Source organism: Zootermopsis nevadensis, unplaced genomic scaffold (genome assembly GCF_977971745.1).
Source record: "Zootermopsis nevadensis isolate Lab colony 2312 unplaced genomic scaffold, Znev_1.0 Znev_ptg000061l, whole genome shotgun sequence".
Lineage (NCBI taxonomy): Eukaryota > Metazoa > Arthropoda > Insecta > Blattodea > Termopsidae > Zootermopsis > Zootermopsis nevadensis.
The window spans coordinates 4,520,661-4,545,030 of NW_028259192.1; the positions used below are offsets into that span (position 1 = coordinate 4,520,661).

General features: G+C 36.1%; 1 protein-coding gene across 27 annotated transcripts in view; it reads left to right on the forward strand.

Moving 5' to 3' along the window:
* The window catches only part of Dcr-1 (Endoribonuclease Dcr-1), a 145,782-nt gene that overhangs the window by 101,971 nt on the left and 19,441 nt on the right, over positions 1 to 24,370 (forward strand). For 26 of the 27 annotated variants that reach the window (XM_087340657.1, XM_087340658.1, XM_087340652.1 and 23 more), the window contains 20 exons: positions 963 to 1,089; positions 2,174 to 3,299; positions 4,472 to 4,602; positions 5,192 to 5,423; positions 7,209 to 7,360; positions 7,785 to 7,926; positions 10,526 to 10,762; positions 11,588 to 11,767; positions 11,975 to 12,188; positions 12,885 to 13,057; positions 13,470 to 13,648; positions 14,428 to 14,681; positions 15,843 to 16,114; positions 17,056 to 17,352; positions 18,039 to 18,875; positions 19,966 to 20,568; positions 21,730 to 21,961; positions 22,725 to 22,945; positions 23,327 to 23,492; positions 24,026 to 24,101. In XM_087340657.1, the coding sequence (XP_087196783.1) occupies positions 963 to 1,089; positions 2,174 to 3,299; positions 4,472 to 4,602; positions 5,192 to 5,423; positions 7,209 to 7,360; positions 7,785 to 7,926; positions 10,526 to 10,762; positions 11,588 to 11,767; positions 11,975 to 12,188; positions 12,885 to 13,057; positions 13,470 to 13,648; positions 14,428 to 14,681; positions 15,843 to 16,114; positions 17,056 to 17,352; positions 18,039 to 18,875; positions 19,966 to 20,568; positions 21,730 to 21,961; positions 22,725 to 22,945; positions 23,327 to 23,492; positions 24,026 to 24,101 (5,851 nt within the window). Of the gene's footprint in view, positions 1 to 962; positions 1,090 to 2,173; positions 3,300 to 4,471; positions 4,603 to 5,191; positions 5,424 to 7,208; positions 7,361 to 7,784; positions 7,927 to 10,525; positions 10,763 to 11,587; positions 11,768 to 11,974; positions 12,189 to 12,884; positions 13,058 to 13,469; positions 13,649 to 14,427; positions 14,682 to 15,842; positions 16,115 to 17,055; positions 17,353 to 18,038; positions 18,876 to 19,965; positions 20,569 to 21,729; positions 21,962 to 22,724; positions 22,987 to 23,326; positions 23,493 to 24,025; positions 24,102 to 24,370 lie in introns of those variants that run through there. The other variant, XM_087340659.1, reaches the window with a different exon arrangement.

Genomic DNA, 24,370 nt, shown 5'->3' on the forward strand with positions numbered 1-24,370 from the left:
TATATCAGCAGCTAACTAACTAACTAGATGGCTTACCGAACCCGAAAGTTCATAACCGAATTAACCAAAGCCCTCCACCGGACCCTGTCCTGGGCCAACAAAATCCTGTCTCCTTCAACTCCTATCTCCCATAGATCCCGCCTGACATTATCCTCCCATCTACGTCTAGGTCTCCCCAGCAGTCTCTTCCTCTCAGGCTTCCCGACTGATACCTGGTGCACATCTCTTGCTACATGCCCCGCCCATCTCATTCTTCTCGACTTAAATCACCCTGAAAATACTGGGGGAGGAGTACAGATTTTTAAGCTCAGGGTATATCAGCAGCAAACCAAAATTTGGTTCATGATTAAATTAAGAGCAGATTAAGTAATGGTTGCTGCCAGACAGTTCAGAATTCTTTGTCTTCCCTTCTGCTACCTTCATGGGTGCCCAGTGTTGAAGTGACGATCAGGGCAGCAGACCAAGGATTGTGAAGTCAGTTGGAGAGTAAAGCAGTAGAATGAGAGCTCAGAATAGTTTGTTATAACAGATTATTTATACCAAGATAATCAGGACTGTGATTTGTGGAGCCTCAGGCATTTATCCAAGAAACAGTGATACTTGTAACAGTGGGATACAAATAAATCTAATGTTAATAAGACACTGTAATCATCAATTACATCACATTAAGCAGAGGACTCAATAATTAACTTTCATTTGGTATTGTTTAATCATCAGTTTTTGGTAATGGTATAATTAGATTGTCTTATTGTCTCTTTATGATTTGTTCTGAAGCCCAACATATTTTTGTGTATCTAAAATAGGAAGAATGTCTTGTGAATAATAATATTTTGAATGCATTAATAATCTTTGTGTTTTATGTTTTGTGTTCTTACTGTATACTCTGTGTGTGATGATCGCTAGAATAAGACGATCCATTAGAAGTATGTGATGACCATTTTTAATGTTTCTCAATGCTTCAGGTCCTTGGTGTGCTGATCGGGCAGCTTTGGTTTTGCTGATCCAACTTGAGAAGTTGAAAGTAAAGACACCGTACGAACGGCACTTCCTTTTGCTGTGCATGGTATCTACGGTTATGGTAAAAATTAGGTAATATCGTAAGGTTGTTTATAAAACTAGAAATTTAAACTGTGTGTTAGGAAATTGTGGGAATGACTTTTTCAGTTTTAGATGAGATCAAAATCAGAATTTGTAAAAGTTTTTAGAATTGTACCGAGAATGAGAATTTTGTCTACTAGACCAATTCTTTCTCAGCAATCACAATTTATAACCCATTAGTTTTTTCACACTGTACCAAAGGTGACATCAGATTATTTTTAAATGTAAAATTCCATCAAGTCACTTGTATTAAAAAATAAAAAGTATTTCTCCTTAACCAGTTGTTGAATCTGAAGACTGCCGATACTAATTTCACATCTTTTCTCACAACTTGCTGCATTTAAACATTTTCTACATACCTTATTTAATAAAAACTTAATATTTTTGCTGCATGGTATAATAACAAATGCCATTGTTACATATATTGGTCATACATACTTGGATTCTTCTTCAAAACTTATATTTTAGTGTGTGGTAGAAAACTGTAATCAGAATTTTAAGATATAGTGGGTCCCCCTTATTTACGATTTTCTGGGGATTAAAAAAATTTTGTAATTTGCAGGAAGTCGGAAGTCATAAGTTTAACCTTTAATTGGAATGAAGATTTATATAATACAGGGTGGGTGGGAAGTAAGTAGGCATTGAGAAATGGTTATAAGTGATTATTTAATGCCTACGTACTTCCCACCCACCCTGTATATTATACCCAGAAATTAGAAATACAAAATGTAATGATGCAAATAAAAGTAATTTGTCAAACACTAAGTGTATGAAAGTTTTTGCTAAGAATGAACAATGTATTTACTTCAGGAAATAATATGATATGTTTCTCTGCTTGGATTTTGTTGATATTTATATATACCATTTTTTAATCTCTTTCATTCTACTATTGTTTCACTATAATAAATGTAAGCTATTTATAGAACTTCACCATAATTAAATTTCGTTATAGGCTATCTAGATGCTGTTCTAATCTGTGAAAATAGCTGTATAGTTCAGAGTCAAGGGATTAACATAAAATAGTTATTAAATTTTAATGATATATTTTTATTCATTGCAGTTCTCTTTATTTTAGGTCAATTTGTGATTACATTTTTCAAAAATACGATGAAAAGGAGAGAATCTACAAATTCTCAACACCGAAAGTTTTACGGCTTTTGGAGGTGCTGCGTCAGTTCAAGCCAGAAAAGTTACCTGATAAAAAGCAGGAAGAATGTGAAACAAATGCATTACTTGAAACTGAAGGTTTGAAGTTGGACGTTGAAAGAATCGGTAATTGCGCGAGTGGGAGTACAGATGTGGCAAAAGAGGAAGATGATATTCCTAGTAATACCAAAGTACTGTTAGCCAAAGAAATTGAAAGTGTGGGGTGTGTCGAGGGAAGTCAAGATGATTTATCACCGAATTTATGCAATAGTTTCATTTCCGAGAAGACATTTTGTTGTGGTTGTGAAAAACAAAGAGGACTCGTCAATAATATTGGGGACATAGTACAAGAAGCAGACGGTGTTCTTATATGTCCTAATGACGTTAAAATGTCATACAAGTCAGAAGTATTACATGAGAATGTGGAATGTGTGAATGGTGAGACGTGCTGTCATTTGGTTACTTGTTTGCATGAAAGTAATAACATTGAAGTTTTAACTGTGGATTATGTTCAAAATAAATTGTGTTCTAATTCGGAAAATGAGGTTAACATTGCTAAAGTTGTGCCATCACTTGAAAAGTGTACTAGTTGCGTAAGTGTGTTAAGTGAAATGAAGGCCGCTCAGTGTGCAAATATTCCGTTGTTGTGCAAAGAACTGGACTCAAATAAAAACTCTAAAATGTCTGTGATAGAGGGTTCGATTTCAAACCATAGCAGTGATGGTTCTCAGTCTATAAATGATTGTGATAAAATAAAAACAAGTAAAACTGAAACTGGAATTAGCAAAAAATTCTCAGTGAAAAGTGATGGAGGAAGGAGTATACCCACTACCCCTTCAAAGTGTCGTACAGACCTTTATCCGAGAAACAGAGGCTCGAGGTTCTCTCGGAGAGGTTACCAAAAGGAAGATGGAAGCGGACCTGTTAGAGGAGGCAGAAATGATACCGCAGGGCGTCAGTTCCGCAATATGCAACAGGATGATTTGGATGCCTTATGTGGAATTGTTTTTGTGGAACAGCGATTTACAGCCAAAATTTTGTACCATCTTTTGAATGTAAGTATTCAATATCACTGAAGTCTGACCATTTTATCTTGGTTCATGTGTTTTTATTAATTTTGTAATACTTGATTATTCTATTTCCATCATACTGTCATCACTTAGCATTCAATAAGCTTGTATAAGAGAATGAGAACATTGAAGCGAAGAAACGGTATCAGATGAAATATGCTCTTGTATTAATGGTGATTTGATGTGTAACAATGTATAAAGTAAAATGTTAATAGTCCGAAATATATATCAACTTCAGTATCTCACACACGTGGAATCAATTGATAATGTGATTAGTGTAGTATTTTTGAAAAATTTAATGTCTGAGCCTTGGAAAGTAATAAATTTGATTTTCTTTTATTGTAAAAGGTTCAAACATTCATTGAAATTGTGAATAAGCGGACAGGTGGTTGCTTTGGGGGGGGGCCATATTCATGGCTCACCTCTGTGGAAATTTATTTTGTCTTCATCATTAAACTGAAATGATAATAGTTATGTATGTGTTAGAATTTAAATGATTTTTCAGAATAGCTAGTGTTGAAATAAATTTAGGGAACTCTTCTTCTGTGGTGTTAGAATTTCATAAAATTGCTTTCTGATTAGGGTCTATTGGTGGGTCTTACTGGCCATGCCAACGGACTTGCAGTTTCCAGAAAGGCAAGGAATTCCTTGACCAACTGAGTAACAATCAACTTTTGAAGGAATACCCTGCACCATGGATTTAGTTGGTTAGTTTTTTAGTTAACTGTAACTAAAACGTATGCTTGTGCTGCCATATAGTAATATTTTCTTTCACAATTTTAAAATTATGATTTGAGGTTGTTATGGCAGTGAGTTCAAAGATGGCTGTCTTCTGGGTGGTAGTGCCAAATAGTCTGGTAGAGGCCTCTGAGCCAAGAGGAGAGAGGGGAGACATTCCACAGATATTCTCTTATAATGGCTTCCAGGTTCTCATTGGTCCGACCAAGGTTCTGGCTTGACTAACTGGTTCCTATATCTCAGACTGATTCCACAGATGTGGCTTACTCATCGCCCAATGATGCATGCAGCAAGGACCTCTGAAACGTCGGCAAACTTGTACCAGTCTACATGGGGCTACACATAAGACAGCCACCTTCAGTATTTTAAAATTCATTACTGTTTGATAATTTTAGTTTTACATGCATAAAATTTTGCAGGATTTAAGACGATTTGATGAAGACTTCTCATTCTTGATGGCCCAGTATACGGTTGACAAAGTTGCTGATCCCGTGACAGATCCACGTGAAGCTGAAGCTGAACATCGTAAACAGGAAGAAGTGCTTAAGAGGTTACATAAACTCATTTTTTAATAAAATGTCATTCCTCTTTGTTGTGTTCTCATTTTATTCATTTATTTAGTTGTATCTTTTACAGAATAATATAAAAAATTTCATTTTATTTACAGAGTAGGCAAAATGGCATGTGCCTCTATGGAAATTTTAACTTTTGAATGATAGTTTTTATATCTGTTGTCTGTACAGAGCTTTCATGACGAGTGTTTTTAACTTTTACTGTAAACTAAAAAATATATAAAAAATGTAATATTTTGTTAAGTAAGGATGATAAATTCACAAAATAAATGATGTTTTAATGTAAGTAAGACAGAAGGTGTACAGTTTAAATTTTTGTAATGCAGTTAATATCTTCTGGGTTGTTGTGCCATGTAGTCTGATAGAAGTTTACTGATGTTTCAGCAAGGGCCTCTGAAATGTCGGTAAACTTCTACCAGACTACACGGCACAACAACCCAGAAGACAGCCATCTTCAGACTCACTGCCATGAAAACCTCAAATCCTATTTGGTTTCACTATCTGCAGAAATAATCCAAATGTTTTCAGAGATTTAAGTAGTTCATACTTTTTGTCTTTGTTTTAAAGGTTTCGTATGCGAGAGTGTAACCTGTTGGTGGGCACTTCAGTGTTGGAAGAAGGAATTGATATTCCTAAATGTAATCTGGTTATTCACTTCAATGTACCAAAAGTTTACCGATCCTACGTGCAATCAAAGGGTCGTGCTCGGGCTCAGGATGCTTACTTAATCTTGATGATAGAAGAGGATAGAACTCAGCACTTCATAAATGAATTGGCACAGTACTTTGAAATAGAACAGGTAGGCAGCAGTTCAAGTTCGAGATAAGGAATGCTAATATCAGACATGGGCATGAGTCATATTTGGCTTGAAACAGAGCTAATATGTCTACGCTGTTGAAAATGTATGACTATATTCTTAATAAAAGAAATGATCCAATAGGTGTGGTGGTAAACCTCAGAGCCTTTGTAAATTTACACATTCAAGTTTTTTTGTGTTTGTTTTGTCCCCATGCAAGGTTTTTGGGAATTTTCTGTAATTTAGAAGATAACATATTCTGCAGAGCAGAGTCCTTTTGAGAAGCTGGTAGTCACTCAGCTGGTCAAGAAATTTTCTGCTATTTATGAAAGCTGAAGGTTTGCTGCTGTGTTGACAGGAGCTGGCCACTGAACTCAGTCATAAGCAAGAAGTGATGCCTCGTTCTTGAAACGTGTTTTCATTGGCATTAAAAGTCAGTAATTTTTTAACACTTCCATACAGACAAGACTTGTTATTTTATTTTATGTTCTAGTAGAAAATGGTGTGTAATTATCAGAAGAAAGTAATGAAATATTAAAGTTCCTGTAATGTGTTTACTGAGATTACTTGCATATGTTACAGGCTGTGTATACATATTCTGCAGTTGTCATCAAAACTTCAACAAATTACAACCAAATTTAGTTCATTGTTAAAATTGAAATTAATAATCTGAAATATTCAGAGTGTCCCAGGAGGAAAGGTCAATATTCTGGAAGGCCATAGTATCGGTCATTCTAAGCAAAAAAGTGTGTATGTACATGTGTCCTATTCTGAACAGTTTCCGAGATAGAGCTATTTCACTGTACAGTTGCAAAATTGTTGATAAGAAAGAGATATTACATACTGTTTCTAATACCGGTATTTATTGTTCAAGTGACAAAGTTGGTACAGTTTACCTAGTACAATACATTTTCGAATATTCCACCGTCAACATTAATGCACTTTGCAACTTGTGTGAGGACATGGCATGTTGCTTGTCTGAGTGCATCTTGACGTTCCTTTATGCAGGCGATAACATACATTATGTGATCGAGCAGTTTGTCTCGTGTATCCACTTTTCTTCTGCACTCTTCATCCACCCCCAGAAACAGAAATCTAACGGGGTTAGGTCTGGAGATCTTGGTGGCCAGTTAATGGTACTGCCATGACCGATCCACCGAATAGGGAAAGTGTCATTGAGATGTTGCATCACAAGTCAGGTATAATGAGAAGGGGCTCCGTCGTGCTAAAAGTATGTAGCAATCCGTGTAGCCAAAGGAGCATCCTCTAGTTGTTCTGGTAATCCATTTTGCAGAAAGTCTAGGTACTTTTGTCCTGTCATACAATCGTCTAAAATAACGGGACCAATCAATACGGCATCGATCTTACCGCACCACACATTGATAGAGAAACGACGTTGAAAATTTGTTTCTACAGTACCATGTGGATTGTCGTGAACACCCGAGACCCTCTCACTGGCTAAATCTTGACATTAATAGTCAGGTAGTTAAAGGACAAGGACTGTAATATACCATTGCATACAAGAAGAGACCAGTAGTGACTTGCATCCTGAAGTGGATGTATGATAGGTAACCCCTTAAATTTGTGCATGCACATCCAGATGTTTAGAACTAATTTTTTGCACTGTAAATAACATGGTCATGGTATTCAGCAAAATGTTTCCTGTGTGTTTTATTCTAAGCCTGTTACTGCTTTTTTTCTTCTCTCTCTTCTAATTATTGGAATCTTGTTTCTCAAGTGTGATCAGAAAATATTATTACATCTTGATCCTTCATTTTCTCTTCTCAGATGCTGCTAAGGAAATGTGCAAACCGGGAGCCATCAGAAGAAGAGGAATTAGAAGCAGACAAATTTACTGATCTTGTAGAAGCATATTGTCCAGGTGACAGTCCAAACAGTCCTTCTGTGAATATGGCAACAGCTATAGCCCTTGTCAATAGGTATGTATTGAGATCAGGTACACCTAGTGTTTTTCTGGAAGTTGTTTACATTTTCAGAGTTCTCATCTTATTCCTCTGAATGTCTTCGTGTCATTCAGAATTAGAACTTTCAGTGAGATTTTTAGTTTCAGAAGAATGAAAAAGAGTCATATGGGGGCCGCTTCAAGTGGGTATTGTGGGTGTCCCATCACTGGTATATGTATTTGAGAAACAGTTGCTTTACTGAAAGTGCTGTGCAGGAAGGCAAATTATCATGGTGCCAAATCTACATGTCCATCATTTTTCAAGTATTTAGTAGTAGTGATGTAGAACCTTACCTTCAGGTTAAGGGAATTGGTTAAGCAGATGTAATTTTTAAGGTATTAAAAATTTGATTACATTAAAAGTTCCTCTATAACTCTTTCCTATAACAACTCTGTTTCAGGTACTGTGCCAAGCTTCCAAGTGACACCTTCACACGTCTCACACCATTGTGGACTGTTGAAGTCATCACTGATAATGGTCAGATATCATACGTGTGTACTGTACGGCTGCCTATCAATTCCCCTGTTAAGCATGACATCGTGGTAAGAATCTTGTTTCCAATGTCATTTTTTAAGAAGTAATAGGTACAGTGAAACCTCTATCCATCGTTCCCGGAACTATCGTTTTCCCGGATGCATCGTCCGTTTTGTTCGGTCCCGGATACATCCCATATAAAATAATGTTACATTTTCCCGCTTCTATCGTTCCTCGAACTATCGTTTTATCGCATCGATCGTTCAAAAATCTTAGTCCCGGCCCACAATTTTCCCGCAATGATCGTTTCTGAGAAATTAAAATGCTGGGTTTTGAGATAAATTAATACCGAAAGACGCAGAATGTTTTTGGAATACACAGTAGCGGTAACCTGTTATGTCGCCCAACCAGCACAGATCCTTTTGGAATGAGGGGACAGTGGTGCAGGGGTGATAGTTGGAGTGAATGGCGGTGCTCATTGTCAGAAATTTTACGATTTTAATTAGGGTGCACTCATATTTCGTTCCAGCGATGCCAAATGGCATGTGCACTGTGAATTTCTTCACAAATGCTTTTATTACAAGTACAAAGGAAAGGCGAAAGTGCTGCTGTGGATGTGGAAATAACGGAGCTGTGGCTCGAGAGACTGCCAACACTGCTGGAGGGATATGAGCCGCGGGACATTTATAATGCGGATGAGACCGGACTTTTCTACAACGCCCTCCCGGATAGGACTCTGGCATTGAAAGGTGAATCTTGCCACGGGGGAATACGTGCAAAACACCGAATTACTGTTCTTCTGTGTGTTAACAGTGACGGTAGTGACAAACGGGTTCCGATTGTAGTTGGAAAATCACGAAAACCGCGTTGTTTCAAAAACATGAAAAAACTTCCGGTGAAATATCACGCCAACAAAAAGGCTTGGATGACAACAGACATCTTTACGGCGTTTTTAAGTTCTCTAGATGCCTCCATGGGCGCACAAGGCAGAAAGATTTTGCTGTTTGTTGATAATTGTGCCGCTCATCCGAAGGACACGACATTTCTACGAAATGTGAAAGTTGTGCAGTATCCAGCAAATTGCACGAGCGTCTTGCAACCGCTTGATTTGGGCATCATAAAATCTTTCAAGCAGTTGTATAGAAAGCGCCTTGTGCAAACAGCTGTATGTGCAATGGATGCTGGGAAGGATGTCAACATGAAAATTGACGTGCTACAAGCAATTCATTTCACAGTGGCAGCTTGGCGGCATGTCTCACAACCAACTGTTCTGAATTGTTTTCACAAAGGTGGCTACGGGTGTGAACTTCGCGCAGAAGCAGACTCTAACGTCAGTGTGGATGAGCATGATGGCTTTCACGAAGACTGGAATAGATTTGGCGCCGTGAAAGACGTGGTTAAATTTGGTGACTACGCGGCAGTAGACAGCGAGCTTGCTACATGCGGAGTCGACACGATTGATGAGTTGTGTGACGATCGTGAAAGGGGTGGGAGCGGTGAGGAAGACGACGAATGCGAGCCCGAAGCTGTGCCGAGTTTTGCCGAAGCACACGCTGCATTGGCAAAAGTGAAGTCGTTCTTTTATGCCCATAATATTAGCGAACGTGACGAGGAAAACATTTTGAACGTGGAAAGTACTCTGTTTGGTCTAAAACGTAAAGTTTCGACAAACCAGTTGTCCATTAAAGACTTTTTTGGTAAAAAGAAGTAACTTTGAAAGAGAAACATTGTTTTTTTTAAAATTTTTAATGCTTTCCCGCATCTATCGTTTTCCCGCATCTATCGTTTTTATTTCCCACCCCCGCCGAAAACGATGCATCGAGGTTTCACTGTATTTATTTTACAGAATGGATAATGTAACATATAGCACTTATTCCACATGGGTTCCTTTTAGCTGTATACAATTTATATTGATTTCTTCCTTAGTGCAATTAAAAACTCCTGAAATGAACACTTGAGTCGTTTTCTAGATTAGTTACTCTTCCAGTCTTTCGGTTTGTTGATCTCTAAAGCGCACATATTTTTTTCACCGCAGCACTCATTGTATCTACTAGTTTTTGCACAAGGAATGGATGAATGAATTTAAGTGGGGTAGGTGCCTGACCAACACTTGCAGCACAGCCGTTTCCTGATCTTTTGTGCTTCCCCATTCTCTTCTATCTGCTAGTAGCTCTGTACTTAGAATATTATTGCATGTAGCAGGACTTCAGTGATAATCGCATGGTTTCACGAAATGCTTATGCCCCATCACATAGAATATATGAGGCTGTTTCTAATTTGTTTGACAAGGCCTTCCTATAGGTCTCTGGCCATGTAGTGTCCCTGGGTCGTTTGGGAGGGTTGACCTCTTAAATTCCCTCAGACCTTTGGCTATTTTGCACCCTGGTTACTGCCTCCCTGAACATGGATGGTACCACTTAATATGTTCTTTGCACAGAGTGCATGAAATGTGTTAGAGAGCTCCTTTGCGTGGCTTTTGCCCTTTTCTCTTTTATTTCCTGTGTTTCATTCTTGTCCCATGATAAATAGGAAACAAACAGTTGCTGCCTGCAGAGCCCCATTTGAGTGGAAGGCATTGATACAGTGGGGTGCTACCTGGTGCCTCAGAGGGGTTGTTAGTGTTACTCCTATCCTCCTCATTTAATTGTAATTGTTTATTGTCTTCAGGGACTGCCCATGCCCAGCAAGGTTTTGGCTAGAAGAATTGCAGCATTAGAGACATGTAAAGTACTCCACCAGGCTCAGGAACTGGATGACAATCTAATGCCTGTTGGCAAGGAAAGCTTCCGTGTCCACGAGGAGGAGATGACTCTTGCCCTAGAAGAGCTAGATGAGATGATACCAAGGGACTCCTCTGAACCTCGACCTGGTACCACTAAGAGAAGGCAGTACTACTACAAACGGGTTGGTTTTCAGTTTTTACTTGTCAGTGAGTCTGGCATTTGCATTGACAGATTATTGTTAAGGTTTGCATTTGAATCTCATGAGGATGTGAATATTTTTTGTTACATTCTCATGTAATTTTATCAGCATTGTCCTGTTTCATACATACTAAATCCTCATTTAAGGTTTGATTGTGGAATAAGCATTTTTTAGTGGGGAAGAGACCTTATCACATGTGAATGAATAGCGCAACAAATTTTCTGAAGGCCGTGAACAGGTTGCTAACCAACCACATGGTCACTACAGCTGACAGCTGTCACAGATGTGAACATTTGTCACATTGAGGTGATTTCAGAAAACATATGAATTAAAGTGTGTGTGGGAACACTTATTGTTCAAGGAATTGCTGCTAATGTTTGACCAGAAGGCATAATGTTTCTGTTTCTGCCAACCATCTGAACCAGATTCAACTGGAGGGAAACACATTTCTAAAGCGAATAGTGACTGTATGCATTCAAGTTGAATTTTGCATAGGAGTCTCCGGCCGTCTCATATCTGACCATTCTTACATCTCATCTGCTCTCTTCCAGTCTAGCCCTGTTTTCCTTATATCTCTTACTTCCTCCACCCATCTTCATTACAGGTTATCTTCTGGTATTCTGATGTTGTCCATTCTTCTAACATGTCATTCTACTTCTCTTGATTTATTTTGTATTTTTCTGCATCTTTAGCTCTCCTCTACAAATTGAATGATCATTACCTTTTCATTTTGTTTTGCACATTATGTCTGTTGTGGTCTTCACATCCATGAGAACCTCAGATTTCTGACGTGTGTGCATTAATTAGATTGCAGATTCTCTAACGGATTGTCGACCAGTCCCAGGACAGCCTGCATATTTGTACCATATCAGCATGGTGCTCACTTGTCCTCTTCCTGAAGAGCAAAATACAAGAGGCAGAAAAATTTATCCTCCTGAGGATTCACCCCAAGGCTTTGGAATCCTTACACTCAAGCAAATTCCTACGGTAATAAAATGTAGCAAATTCTGTTAGATGATTTTAGTTAAAGTTATTCTTTTCTTTTATAGTTTGTACAGTATAATAGTTTTGAAGAATATATATTGAATATTAACATTATTTTCATTTCAGTTTTCACTAAATTTAGGTTATCACAGAGTTGTACAAACACTGCATATTTATTTGTAAATGTTGCATTTTTATTATTTTTTACAGATATGCCCCTTCCCAATCTTCACTCGTTCTGGAGAAGTGAGTGTGAAATTGGAATTATCAGAATCAGGCGTAGTCTTCACACCTGATAGACTGGAGAAAATTGTCACCTTCCTCAATTACACTTTTACCAATGTTTTGCGGTTACAGAAGTATCTCATGATGTTTGATCCTCAAGCTTCAGAAAACTCATACTTCATAGTACCAACCAGGAAATGTAAGAATCTCCCAGTCAATCAAGCTTTAAGATTATTTAATGTGCCACCTGTATTGTGTTCATGATTTCAGTTGGTGTATAATAGTTGATATTGGTCTGATGATGATACTTTTTATTGAAACCTACTGTCAATGAATTCAATATTTTATAGTTTTAAAAAGTTAGTTTTGTTGATGGTCAGTGGTACAAAATATATTACGTATTAACTTTTTAACTCTTTCACTACTATGAGTACAATCTTTCTGCTGCACAGGAAACCACGGTGTGTTTTTTGTTAAAAGTTGTTCTTCAAAATATTCAGAGTCCTGTAAGACTTTTTTTGTTTCATGTTCACAAAAAACAGGAAACCTAAAGATATTAATATCTCATATGCAAATTTAGTTTTAAACATGAAAAGTTATATATTGATGGTTCACAGGAATTGAATATTTGTCACAATCAGGTGAATATCACAGCCACTTGTTAGGTATCCTGTGATTTAAAACTTCACTATTGACCTTGATAACTAAAATAAGCAGTCATTGTTTGTTCAGTGTGCCACAACTCAGTTTGGTGTGCTGTTGTGATCATGCAAGTTGGGTCATACGAGCAGAGAATTATTATTGTAGAGCATTACTCTATTAGCAAATAATTTGTATTGTGCCAACAAGAGGTGTTTCCAAATGAGTTCAAGACAATGGTGATATTCTGTTCCAGTTAAAGGGAGCATAGCAGAAGTAGACTGGGACTTTCTTGATAGCATATATGAAAATCGAGACCTTCGACCTCGTCCAATACCAGAAAATGAAAGAACAAATTTTATATTTGAGGCAGAAAAATATCATGATGCTGTTATCATGCCTTGGTACCGCAATCAGGATCAGCCACAAGTAAGTTTAATTATTTCATACTTCTTTAAACTATGCATTACTTGATACGGTGCATCAACTGAGATTCGTCTTTCAACTTCTATGTATGTCACAGTGGAACACTGAAGTTTATCAAATTAATGAAGGAATGGAAGTATTTATTTTTCTTTGAATTGGTCGAGATGATGAACTGTATACTTCACAGAGACAATATTTACCTTATGTGAAATTTTAGCTTAAGCAAGGGAATGTGTTAAATCAAAAATTGCTGAAGAGGGATTCCATTATAATTTTTGTTAGATGTAACCTGGTGACTGATTTTGACTCAGGGTATCAGTTTTGTGGAAGACTGAATGCTGAAGTATTTTCTGCGTTATTATTTCCCAAATCATATCCATGAAGTTTGTCTTGATAGTTTTCTCTCTTTTTTCAGTACTTCTATGTTGCTGAAATCTGTGGACATTTAAATCCCAAATCTTCGTTTCCTGGGTCTGAGTATAAAACTTTCGATGAGTATTACTTCAAAAAATATGGTATCCAGATTCAAAATGGCAAGCAGCCTCTCCTAGATGTGGATCACACTTCAGCAAGGTTAAATTTCCTCACACCAAGGTACAGTAAATTTTGGTCTTTAAAGTAGAAGAGCCTAGTAAACTTACCAAAATTTTTACTCTCTTCTTCCATTAGTATCAGGGGTGATGCCCCAGTGCTATGAATACTAGAGTGCCACCTTAGCACTTCTTTTAAAGACTGTGAATCACACATATGTAGCATGAGAGCTGCTTCTATAATTATGAGTGATTCTAATCTCATTTCATAAATATTGGTTTTATTATTTTAATTTTAAAAAAGCCAGGAATTTAACAACTTTGCCACTACATGTTCTGAAAGTATGTTGTCCTTAATTTAAAAAGTTTTCACATATTTTATTAACTCTGTATCAATTTAATTTCTTTTTGGTTCTTATCAGATTTGTTTTTTGTTTTTTTATAAATTGCAGAGTCAGTAAGTGGAGCACTTCAGAATTTTTCTTTCTGTACAGAATTTGGTGATGCTGAGTGTTACTGATCTTTCTGAAATTTGTTGAATTGATGTGAAATTACCCATTGGTAAACATGGCAGTCATAAATATGGCATGGTGAAAGCAGCAGTGGAAAAGATATCTACAAGCATTTTCAGTTAGATTTACAATCATAGGATAAGCCATAAATAAGATGTATGCATCAAAAATATAGTAATAAAATACCTAAAAATACCAACAACAAAAATTTGCAACACGGTTCATTATAGGAACTTGAAAAATATAGCGCATAAAGGGTTATTTTAGGTGCTGTACATTCCTTACATTTCAGCTTTGTTTTTATAACAGTTTGTAATGTTAATAATTATAGATATGTAAATCGCAAGGGCGTAGCTCTTCCAACAAGCAGTGAGGAAACGAAGCGTGCGAAACGTGAGAACTTGGAGCAGAAACAAATACTGGTGCCAGAGTTGTGTACTCTACATCTGTTTCCAGCTTCATTGTGGCGCAAAGCTGTATGTCTTCCATGCATTTTGTACCGCATAAATGCACTGCTGCTGGCAGATGAAATTCGACGAGAAGTTGCTTCCTGTATTGCTCTTGGACATGAAAACCTCAGCTCAAGTGAGAACCTTATTATTTCTGTGTACATGTTTGCTTCATGATGTTACCAAATATTGGGGTCAAGCGGTTAACGCTCCTGCTACATAATTGTGATATCCTGGTTGTAAATCTTGGCCTGGATACCAACTATTTTGACTGAGATTTGTCATGGTATTTCTCAGTCCCTCCAGGCAAATGCTGAGGTATTACCTTAAATTAGGCTTGACCACTTCTTCCACATCTTTTCCAATTTATTATTCACTGATCATCCTATCATTTAATGCTATGTATTCCATTCCATTTACAGTGTTGTTACATAAACCATCAATACATAAACTGTGCGATTGTGTTGTATTTACTAACACTGATAATACATTGAGTAGAAACTGCAAACAGAAAAAAATATTATTCTTTACTTTAGTTAGTATCTGTGTACAGTTTACAGTGAAGGTAGTTTTAAGAACTTGTAATATTCTCTATGCAACGTAAATCAATTGATTGACCTGATGATGGTGTAATACACCGAAACATGTCGTCAAATGTGAAATGTATCAAGATCTAATTCTAAAAAATGTTGTAATTTTATGTAATTTTAAGTAAATTTTAACAACATTTTAAGTTTGTGTATCGACGGTGAATGAATTATTATATTGATTAAACACAAACATGACGCAGTTAAGATATATATATATATATATATATATATATATATATATATATATATAAAAAAAGTAAATCAAGTGTTTAAAAATTTCACAAGTGAAGTCTAAAACCAGTGATTTGTAATTTCCTTGTATTTGTCCATTCCTGGCTGTTTTGTACCTTCCATTAATTACAGCTTGTAATGTCAGTTCTCTTACATCAATACAATAATATATATGTCTAATTTGAAAAGAACTTGAATAAATTTTAATTACATTTCTGAGTCTTGTCACTACATTCCATGGCAAAATTAAAGTGAAGACTATACAAGGATCATTGTGTATGCACAATCTAAGAAAAATGTAGTAGCTGTGGCATTCCAGCACCATTCTCTGTGGTTGGATGGTAACAAAGATATTGGTCATATAGATGTTACATTTTTATAAAATGTGCCTCATAAACAGAGCCACCGATCTATAAATAATAGGAATGTATTAATATGGTATATATAAAATGAGAATTTTTGTTATTGCTGTTTAGGTTTCGAATGGCCACCATTGGATTTTGGTTGGAGTCTTGCAGATGTTCTGAAAAAGTCCAAAGAAAATGCTAAGAATGCTGAACTGAAGGAAGATAAGAAGCCAGGTGAAGATAAAGCAGAACTTCAGAGCACTGAAGAAAAGGAAGAGGAATCTGAGTTAAAAGAGAAGTCTGTTAATGAAATCTTGACAGAGGAAGAAAAGAAACTTCGTGGTGATTGGATGGAAATTGGAACCTGGTCAAATGATATGGCAAATCATGATCCTATGTCGGTTGGTACACCTTTTCATTTGTATTGGTACATAAGCATTAAGCATATGAAAAATAAAGCAACAGAAGTGCCCATAATTATAAATCAAAACAAATATAGAGTGTATTGCTAAAGGTCTGGCACAGATATAAGGGTGGGTTCTACACACCAAAATAGTGAAAGTAGTTGTCACAAAAACAAGCCTGGAAAAGCCTCTTTTTCAAATTACAGCTCTTTCTTTCCAGGTTAAGTCATGTTCTCTTACAAGATTTCTTATGTTGCAAAAAACACTTTTATTGCTTACATTGTGCGCTTAGAATGAATGACTCCCAGCATCTCAGGCAAGAGAGAAGTTTATAAGTAGAATTATTTAGGCAGCAATTTGAAATAAAAGCATAGCATTGTAATAATACACTTTGAAATATATCGTATTTATTCAACTGTATGATGTTCCTTGTTAGAATGTGGATGTTATTTTTCACACATTATACAAAAATATATAAAAATAAATGTATATATTAAAGAATAATTGTGGTATGTGTTTAAAGGTACTTGATTACTGCATTGATACACAGACATACATATATTTGTGGCATGTGAGCCTAGCTGGGATAATTGCAGCTGTAAAAAGGTTCACCATCACTGTACTAGTGTCACTCTCATCTCAGAAGTTCACATGACTGTCGCATTAGTATAATTAATGAAAGGAGATTAAAATTACAAAGGCGTAGTAGTTTCTAGTGGGTTTTAAGTTTCATGAAAATCTGTCACATTTAATTTTTGTACATAGACGTGTGGCAGAAAGTAAAAATGCACTGATTGTTACCTTTGAGATTTTCTCTCCACCACCATTTTAATATGTACAAATATTTAGAGTGTATGCTTCCTTTTTAGTGATTTTTATATTTAAGATTTTTGTACTGTAGATGTTTCAGTTTTCAACTGATTGTGGCTTACAATTAGTTTTCAGAGTTGTCAGATGCAGATGATTTTGATATGAACGTAGCATTACCATCAAATCTAACAATGGTGGATGAGGATGCAGAATTGGCTGGTCTCCATTCTGGGGGAAGTGACTGGGGGACCGGCATTCAAGCACGCAAACGCCGTGAGCGTGTTCGTTACGGCTCTCCAAGCAGTTGGATGGGTAGTGGAAGGTACTTTGGTGGCCTAGAACAAGATTTAGATGGCTTTGAAACAGATGACTCATGCAGTGAACCTGGCAATGAGTATGATATATCTGACAGCAGTGATTTTCAGGTGAGGACAGTATACTGGTATGATTAAATTAGTTTTTGAGTAGATGGTAGCCTGTATCACATTAGAGGTTCTCAAAGTGGTGATGTCAATGTTGGTCTTTTGGGGTAGTAATGTTAGTTTTCCTGTGAAATATTGGTCTCTTTCCTACAAGTCCTCATGGTGTTATCACCCAGAAGACCAACATTGACAGACAGTTGGTTCATAGTTCTGTCTCATTTATTTGCATTTTACCTGCTACCTCCTTTGTCCCTGAATATTTGACTAGTTTGTGATCGAGTTAAATCTCAATTTATTTGGCTGGGGATCTGCAGTTCTTTCTCTTTCTTAAGAAGAATGAGTTACGGCTGAACTCATGAACTATACAATCATATTATGTATAAATCTTGTGTTTTATATGTTTTGTGTATGTATGTTTCTGTTGTTGTTGTTGTTATACTTCGTCTTTTTCCTTCTCCTCTAATGTAAGATCGGAAAATTGGTCGTACATTTTGTCTTCTTTATCAGTTAAAATATGTTTAGTTTTTTGTTGCTTTCGGTAGAAATTCGGATTGTTTATCATCATGCCTGTTATCTTATTGACAGACTTTTCATTTCTTGTAACAAAATTGTTGTCAGGTGTTACATGTAAGTGCTCCACAGTGTTCAAGTAAAACTGGTATTAATATATTACTTAATCTTCTTATCAGGGTGCATCAGGACTTCGAATTGAGTTTAAAAGTGAAAATGTAGCAGAAGCAATCGAGGATGAGCATGAGGTACAGAAGCGTGAGAGGAGGCGTGCTATCATTCGTCAAAACTCGGACATATCTGGGACTGAAGATAAGATTCCATGGGACTGGGAAAATTACAGTGATGATAACCTTGATAAACTTACTGAAAGATTTGTTTGCCAGTTTCAGAAAGCCACTGAGAAAAACCGTCACTTTATTGAAAATAGCGGAACGCTTGTGAAAAGTAACCAAGCATTAGTGATGACCAGAAAAGGTTGTCAGCAAATGCCTCTAAATCAAAATTCTCCAAGTACTACATGTATGATCAGATCTGAATCTAATTATTGTACAGTGAAGAATCAGTTAGCGTTTCATGAACTAAATTTACCATTTAGTCGGCATATTAAAATCCAGAGTTCTGCAGTAAAATCTGCCCTTTTACCTTCACCAGAAAGACTAGACAATAATGATAGTGGTCTATCAGAAGATGGTAGTTCTGAAGAAGTGGAAGTAGTAGCAGATGAAGTATGCAATAGACAATTTGAAGCTGATATTTGCCAGGAGAGTGACCCTGATAAAGACATCATCAGTAAATTCAGTTTTGACGCCCAGCCAGATTTGCATGGACATCCAGGACCAAGTCCTAGTGTAATTCTTCAGGCACTTACCATGTCAAATGCGAATGATGGGATCAACCTGGAACGTCTTGAGACTATCGGAGACTCGTTTCTTAAGTATGCCATCACTACCTACCTCTACTGCACTTATGACAACATTCATGAGGGTAAACTCAGCCACCTCCGTTCAAAACAGGTGAGAGCTGCTACTAAAATTGTATGTTTCCATGAATAAACGAATAAAAGGAGTTCACATTAACTTTGTAATTCACAGTTAGTTATCTTTTGGGGGGCACATATTGGGATAGTGCCATTAACAATCTATTTTCTTTGTTAAGACTAATTCAGTTGTAAATCATCCACGAATACACTTAAATTGTCTTAAGTTGTGTTTTGGGCTCTTAACATACTTAGCAATTACAAGATTAAATATTTGACATTATTTTTTTAACACATGTTAAGGTTGTGTCAGGAATGAAATGCTACCTTGCTTTTATTCATTAAGAGCAAACCATGAAGATTCTCATTAATTGTTTTCTTTTGTTCTTCTTTATTACGACGTCTCCTTTACAGGAGGTTGGCGACATATTATGAACAGGATCCTTCCATCCTTTTCTCGGACTGAGACCTGTTCATATATGTTTTTTAGGCAGGTGATACAGAAGTGGTTTGCCATTGCCTTCTTCTGCGTGTATGGAGTAATTGTTGGGATGCCACGGAGAACTGCTTTACAATATTTATTCCATACAACTTTTATCTGTGAACATTTATGTTTCTGTTGTTTTTGTTGGCTCAGTTTATTGATATGAGCCTTCAAAAAATTTCTGTAGAAAACTTAAGTTATCATAAATATTCATACAAGAATGTGATTCTTGTTTTACTGTTTTGCAGTTTCCCCCCCCCCCTCCTAATGATAGTGAATTAATTGTAGAACTTGCTCACAAGATGAGATAAAGATTAATACAAATGATACATTTTAATGATGTTAGAATGAGAGCTCATGATCGGTTTGAAGATATTGTCTCTGCAGTATTCTAGAGAGACTGAAGAAATTCACAAAAGAATTCAAACTATTTGTTGGACTGGCCACATGTAAAGAGGGTACTTCAACCTACATATTACAGCTTAGTATATCTGCTTATTTTTATATTATGACTTCATGAAGTTTAATTTTGTTACATCAAATTTCATGAAATTTAAATCTTATTAATTTAACGTTCTGTGTATCAATATTTTACAGAACTTAATTTTAATATTGTTAAAAATCTCTGATTTCTGTTCTGCAGGTCAGCAACCTGAACTTGTACCGATTGGGGCGCCGGAAAGTTTTTGGTGAAAGTATGATTGCTACAAAGTTTGAACCCCATGACAATTGGTTGCCACCTTGTTACTACGTACCTCGAGAATTGGAACAAGCTTTAATTGAAGCAGGAGTTCCTGCCAGCCATTGGAATCAAGCAGACCTGCCTGCTCTGAGGGATTTGTCGCGTGATGAGATCTGTAAACTTGTGCATGAACGAAGTGAGAAACTACACAAGATGAGCAGTGGAGAAGATGGGGTAGCTGAGGACATGCTGACATCTGGCCCATACACCAACATTGAAAATCTTCCCTGTTTTATCCCTTATAATCTTATTACCCAACATAGCATTCCTGATAAAAGTGTAGCTGACTGTGTTGAGGCAATGATAGGAGCATACCTTATAGCTTGTGGGCCACGTGGCGCACTTTTGTTCATGGCTTGGTTAGGAATCTGTGTTTTACCGAAGAAAGAAGTTATATATACTGTTTCATGTTCTGATACTGAGGAATCAAGATCAGTGGGAAGTTTGTTGCCGGAAATAGTCAACGGGGATGACGGCTCTTTAACTTTGGTGCAAAAGAAACAGGTACACAGTATTCTTTGTTATATAACCTTAGAAATTTAAACTTACATAATTTAATGGCAAAAGTTTTTGACAGTAATAAACATAACAAGTTATGTAGTTATGTTGTACTTTATTTTGCCTAATTTTCCAGCTATGCAGTTTCATGCTTTTTGGGAGAGGGGAAATTAACTGGAGAGTAATGGAACTTAACTTCCCTGTTTGATATCAGAAGGCTAATCATTGCAACATTTAACATGATACTTTCCTCTCTGAAATGTTTGACTCACCCATTGTTTGGAGAAGTGTGGGGTCAAAATTTTAATTTTTATATGTTTTCGCCATAGGATCAAATATGATAACATTTGAAGTGTCTAGCAAAGTAAATAATAAATGGTAAGTTAAAACCTTGATGCATTGAAATCATAGATGATCCAAATTCTTGGTATTTTTGTTTAAATTCATATATACATAATAGAAAATTTCCTGCCAAGAATGACGGGAAAATCTTTCCTAAAAGAACACATTTTTATTGAAAACTTATAAAAGCAGCATATAAAAATTAAAATGGTTCTTTCTCTTTGCTTAATTACACATGTTGTTAATTATTAATGTCTGACATCTGTCTTTCTGTGTTGTATAGAAGTTCATATACACAGTAGGCTACGGATGAGTGAACAGTTTTATGCATCAGTGCATGGTTTCCACAGAGCAGCATATAATAATTGAAAGTAACTTATGTATAACAAAAAATTAAAATCATTACTCACCTTTGCTTAATCAAAAAAACATAATATGATTTAATGTAGTGTAGTCTCAAGTATAATTTTATATTTAGGTTGTAATAACTGTACTACATTGCATAGAAGTACATGTACATAGTCATAAATATTATCCCATAAGGCTGAAAATCCCTTAACAGCTATTGATCAGCAATCAACCAATCAACCTACCATCACTTGTTTATTATATAGGTAGATATTTATCCTGTAATGTATTATTTATTGCTTTGATCAGATTTTATTTTTTTAGTGAGATTCATAAGATAAATGTTTTCTCTATTCTAATTTATGTCTTATTTTAATTATGTAGATGAGCTCAATAGAAGACAGGTAAAATCAGAAAAGTGTTGTCAGAAGTGAATGTGAGACATTTTATAATAATTTTTATATCATTTATTTTTAGATAAGGTATGGAACACTAAAAGCACCCAAGTCTCCCTTATTGAGGAATATAAATAGCCCAGAGACTGAGCTGAAGAGGCTGTTGGATGGCTATGAAGTGTTTGAACATCGAATTGGTTACAAGTTCAGAGATCAAAGCTACTTGCTACAGTCTCTTACACATGCATCTTATTCACCTAATAGACTCACTGACTGCTATCAACGATTGGAGTTCCTTGGTGATGCTGTGCTAGGTACTTGTCATGTAGTGTGACCCTTCAACTGTTTGAAGATGACTGTCTTCTGGGTTGTTGTGCCGTATAGTCTGGTAGAAGTTTACCGACATTTCAGAGGTCCTCCATCATCATTGCCGTGATGGAGGCAGCATGGAACTCAGAAACATCAGTAAACTTCTACCAGACTACATGGCACAACAACTCAGAAGACATCTTCAAACTCATCTCCATGAAAACCTCAAATCCTACTTCGACTGTTTAGCCAACATGTTATGTTTATTCTCTAATCATTAAAAACTGAAAAAGAAAAGTGCACACTGTTCTTCATTTACTATGAAATCAGTGCAAACAGCAAAACAAGCATGAAATTTCTTGAGTTTTATATTGAATGTGTAATGCTTGAGAACTTGTTAATACAGGCCGACAGAAATGTCATAGATGGAATACATTGTACCTGTACCTTTGTGATCTATCTCATCTGAACCCTAAAAAGACAAAAAATATTTGCATGTGTTATCTCATCAGAGGAGTAAGAAGTGTGTTTCCTACTAACACACTGAAATTCTGATAACAACAGTAGCAGCAGCTACAAACAGCATTGATGATAATAATAGTAACAACATGCTATGTTTAGCATACCAGTTTGTTGACTCTGAAAACCATGTGTTTATTACTGTAATAAAATAATTTGTTAAACAACTCTATTCTGATTTAGCTAAAACCATAACTATTTCCTCATCTCCTGCCTTTGGCTACATTTTGTAATATGTATACGTTACAGATTACCTTATTACACGCCATCTGTATGAAGATTCTCGTCAGCACTCTCCTGGTGCTCTCACTGATCTTCGTTCAGCTCTTGTCAACAACACAATATTTGCTTCCCTTGCTGTTCGTTATGGATTCCATAAATATTTCCGACATTTGTCACCTGGACTTAATGAAGTGGTAGATCGTTTTGTACGCATACAGGAAGAAAATGGCCATACTATCAGTGAAGAGGTCAGTACAAGAGTGAAGGAATAAGGAAATCATTTGTTAAGGTATCTCCAATAAATATAAATCATTATGTTGCAACTAAATTCTTACTAAAAAATGTACAGATGTTGGTAGTAACTTACACACATACAAATGAACTGGTAATATGGACACTGATATGTGCCATATTTGAATGTAGTGATGCTTAGTAGACGACTTTCAACATTCTTAGTCATTTTGAACATTTAACTTCTTACTGTGCTATCCTACTTTGACAACATGTTGTAAGAGTTACACATGTGTAAAAGGCTGTTGCCATTACCCATATGCAAAGATAGACTTTATACTTAAATTTATATTTCGTTGAAGTTTTTCTCCCTCTAACAGACTGTTGCTTTATTACAGTATTACCTTATTGAGGAGGAAGAATGTGAGGAAGCTGAGGACGTGGAGGTTCCGAAAGCTCTTGGCGATGTGTTTGAGTCAGTTGCTGGCGCTATCTTTCTGGATAGTGGAATGTCTCTTGATGCTGTCTGGAGAGTGTACTACCAAATGATGAAGACAGAAATAGGTAAAGAATTATGTATTAACTCATATACCCATCAAAACATATATTTGAGTGGTATTTATGTTAAAGCTCTGCAAAGCTAAACTCGAAGACCAATTCTGATATTCATCCGCTAGCCATGTTTACTATTATTTTATATACTGGTGATCAGTGGTGGGAACCTATTTAGGTAACAATCTTCCAACTGATTATATTTAAACTAGTGATATCTGAACACCCATGTATTTTAATTCAAACTTTACCATTGGTTTGGATTGAAACTTTGAAGCAAAATCCAGGCTCTTTGCTTATCATGTATTTCATTTTCTTGTCATAGTGTGTTACTGCTTAAAGTGATGTAGACATTGATGTTGATATTCTCAAAAGTACCTCATCATCTGTGAATATAATAGCGACATGTTTTTCCTCATTTCTCCATTTACATAGTGGATGAAGTCCTGGAAAACAAAAAAACATGGATGAGGAGCTCTCATTTGAAAATACAAAGAAAATTAATTGTGTACAGTACTTAATAAATTTATTTTCTTATGTTCCAGAGCAATTCAGCACTAATGTACCAAAATCTCCTATTCGTGAATTGCTTGAACTGGAACCTGAAACTGCAAAATTTGGGTAATTGTGTTTTATAATTAAGCCACATTTCTTGGAAGCATAAGTTATGTAAACAGCAGTCTGTAGTGCATATTTTGAGGTACATAAGATTTTATACAAACCACCATACGTCCCTCCGCCTTTCAATTTGTATGTATCGTCTCTTTAACTGTCATGGATGTTTTCTTTAAGGAATATTTCACTTTTTTCCAAGTATTTTTACTAACATTACTATTGTTTCTTTCAACTAATTGTGCTTCAGTCTTAAGAATCCTGATTCACGTTCATAT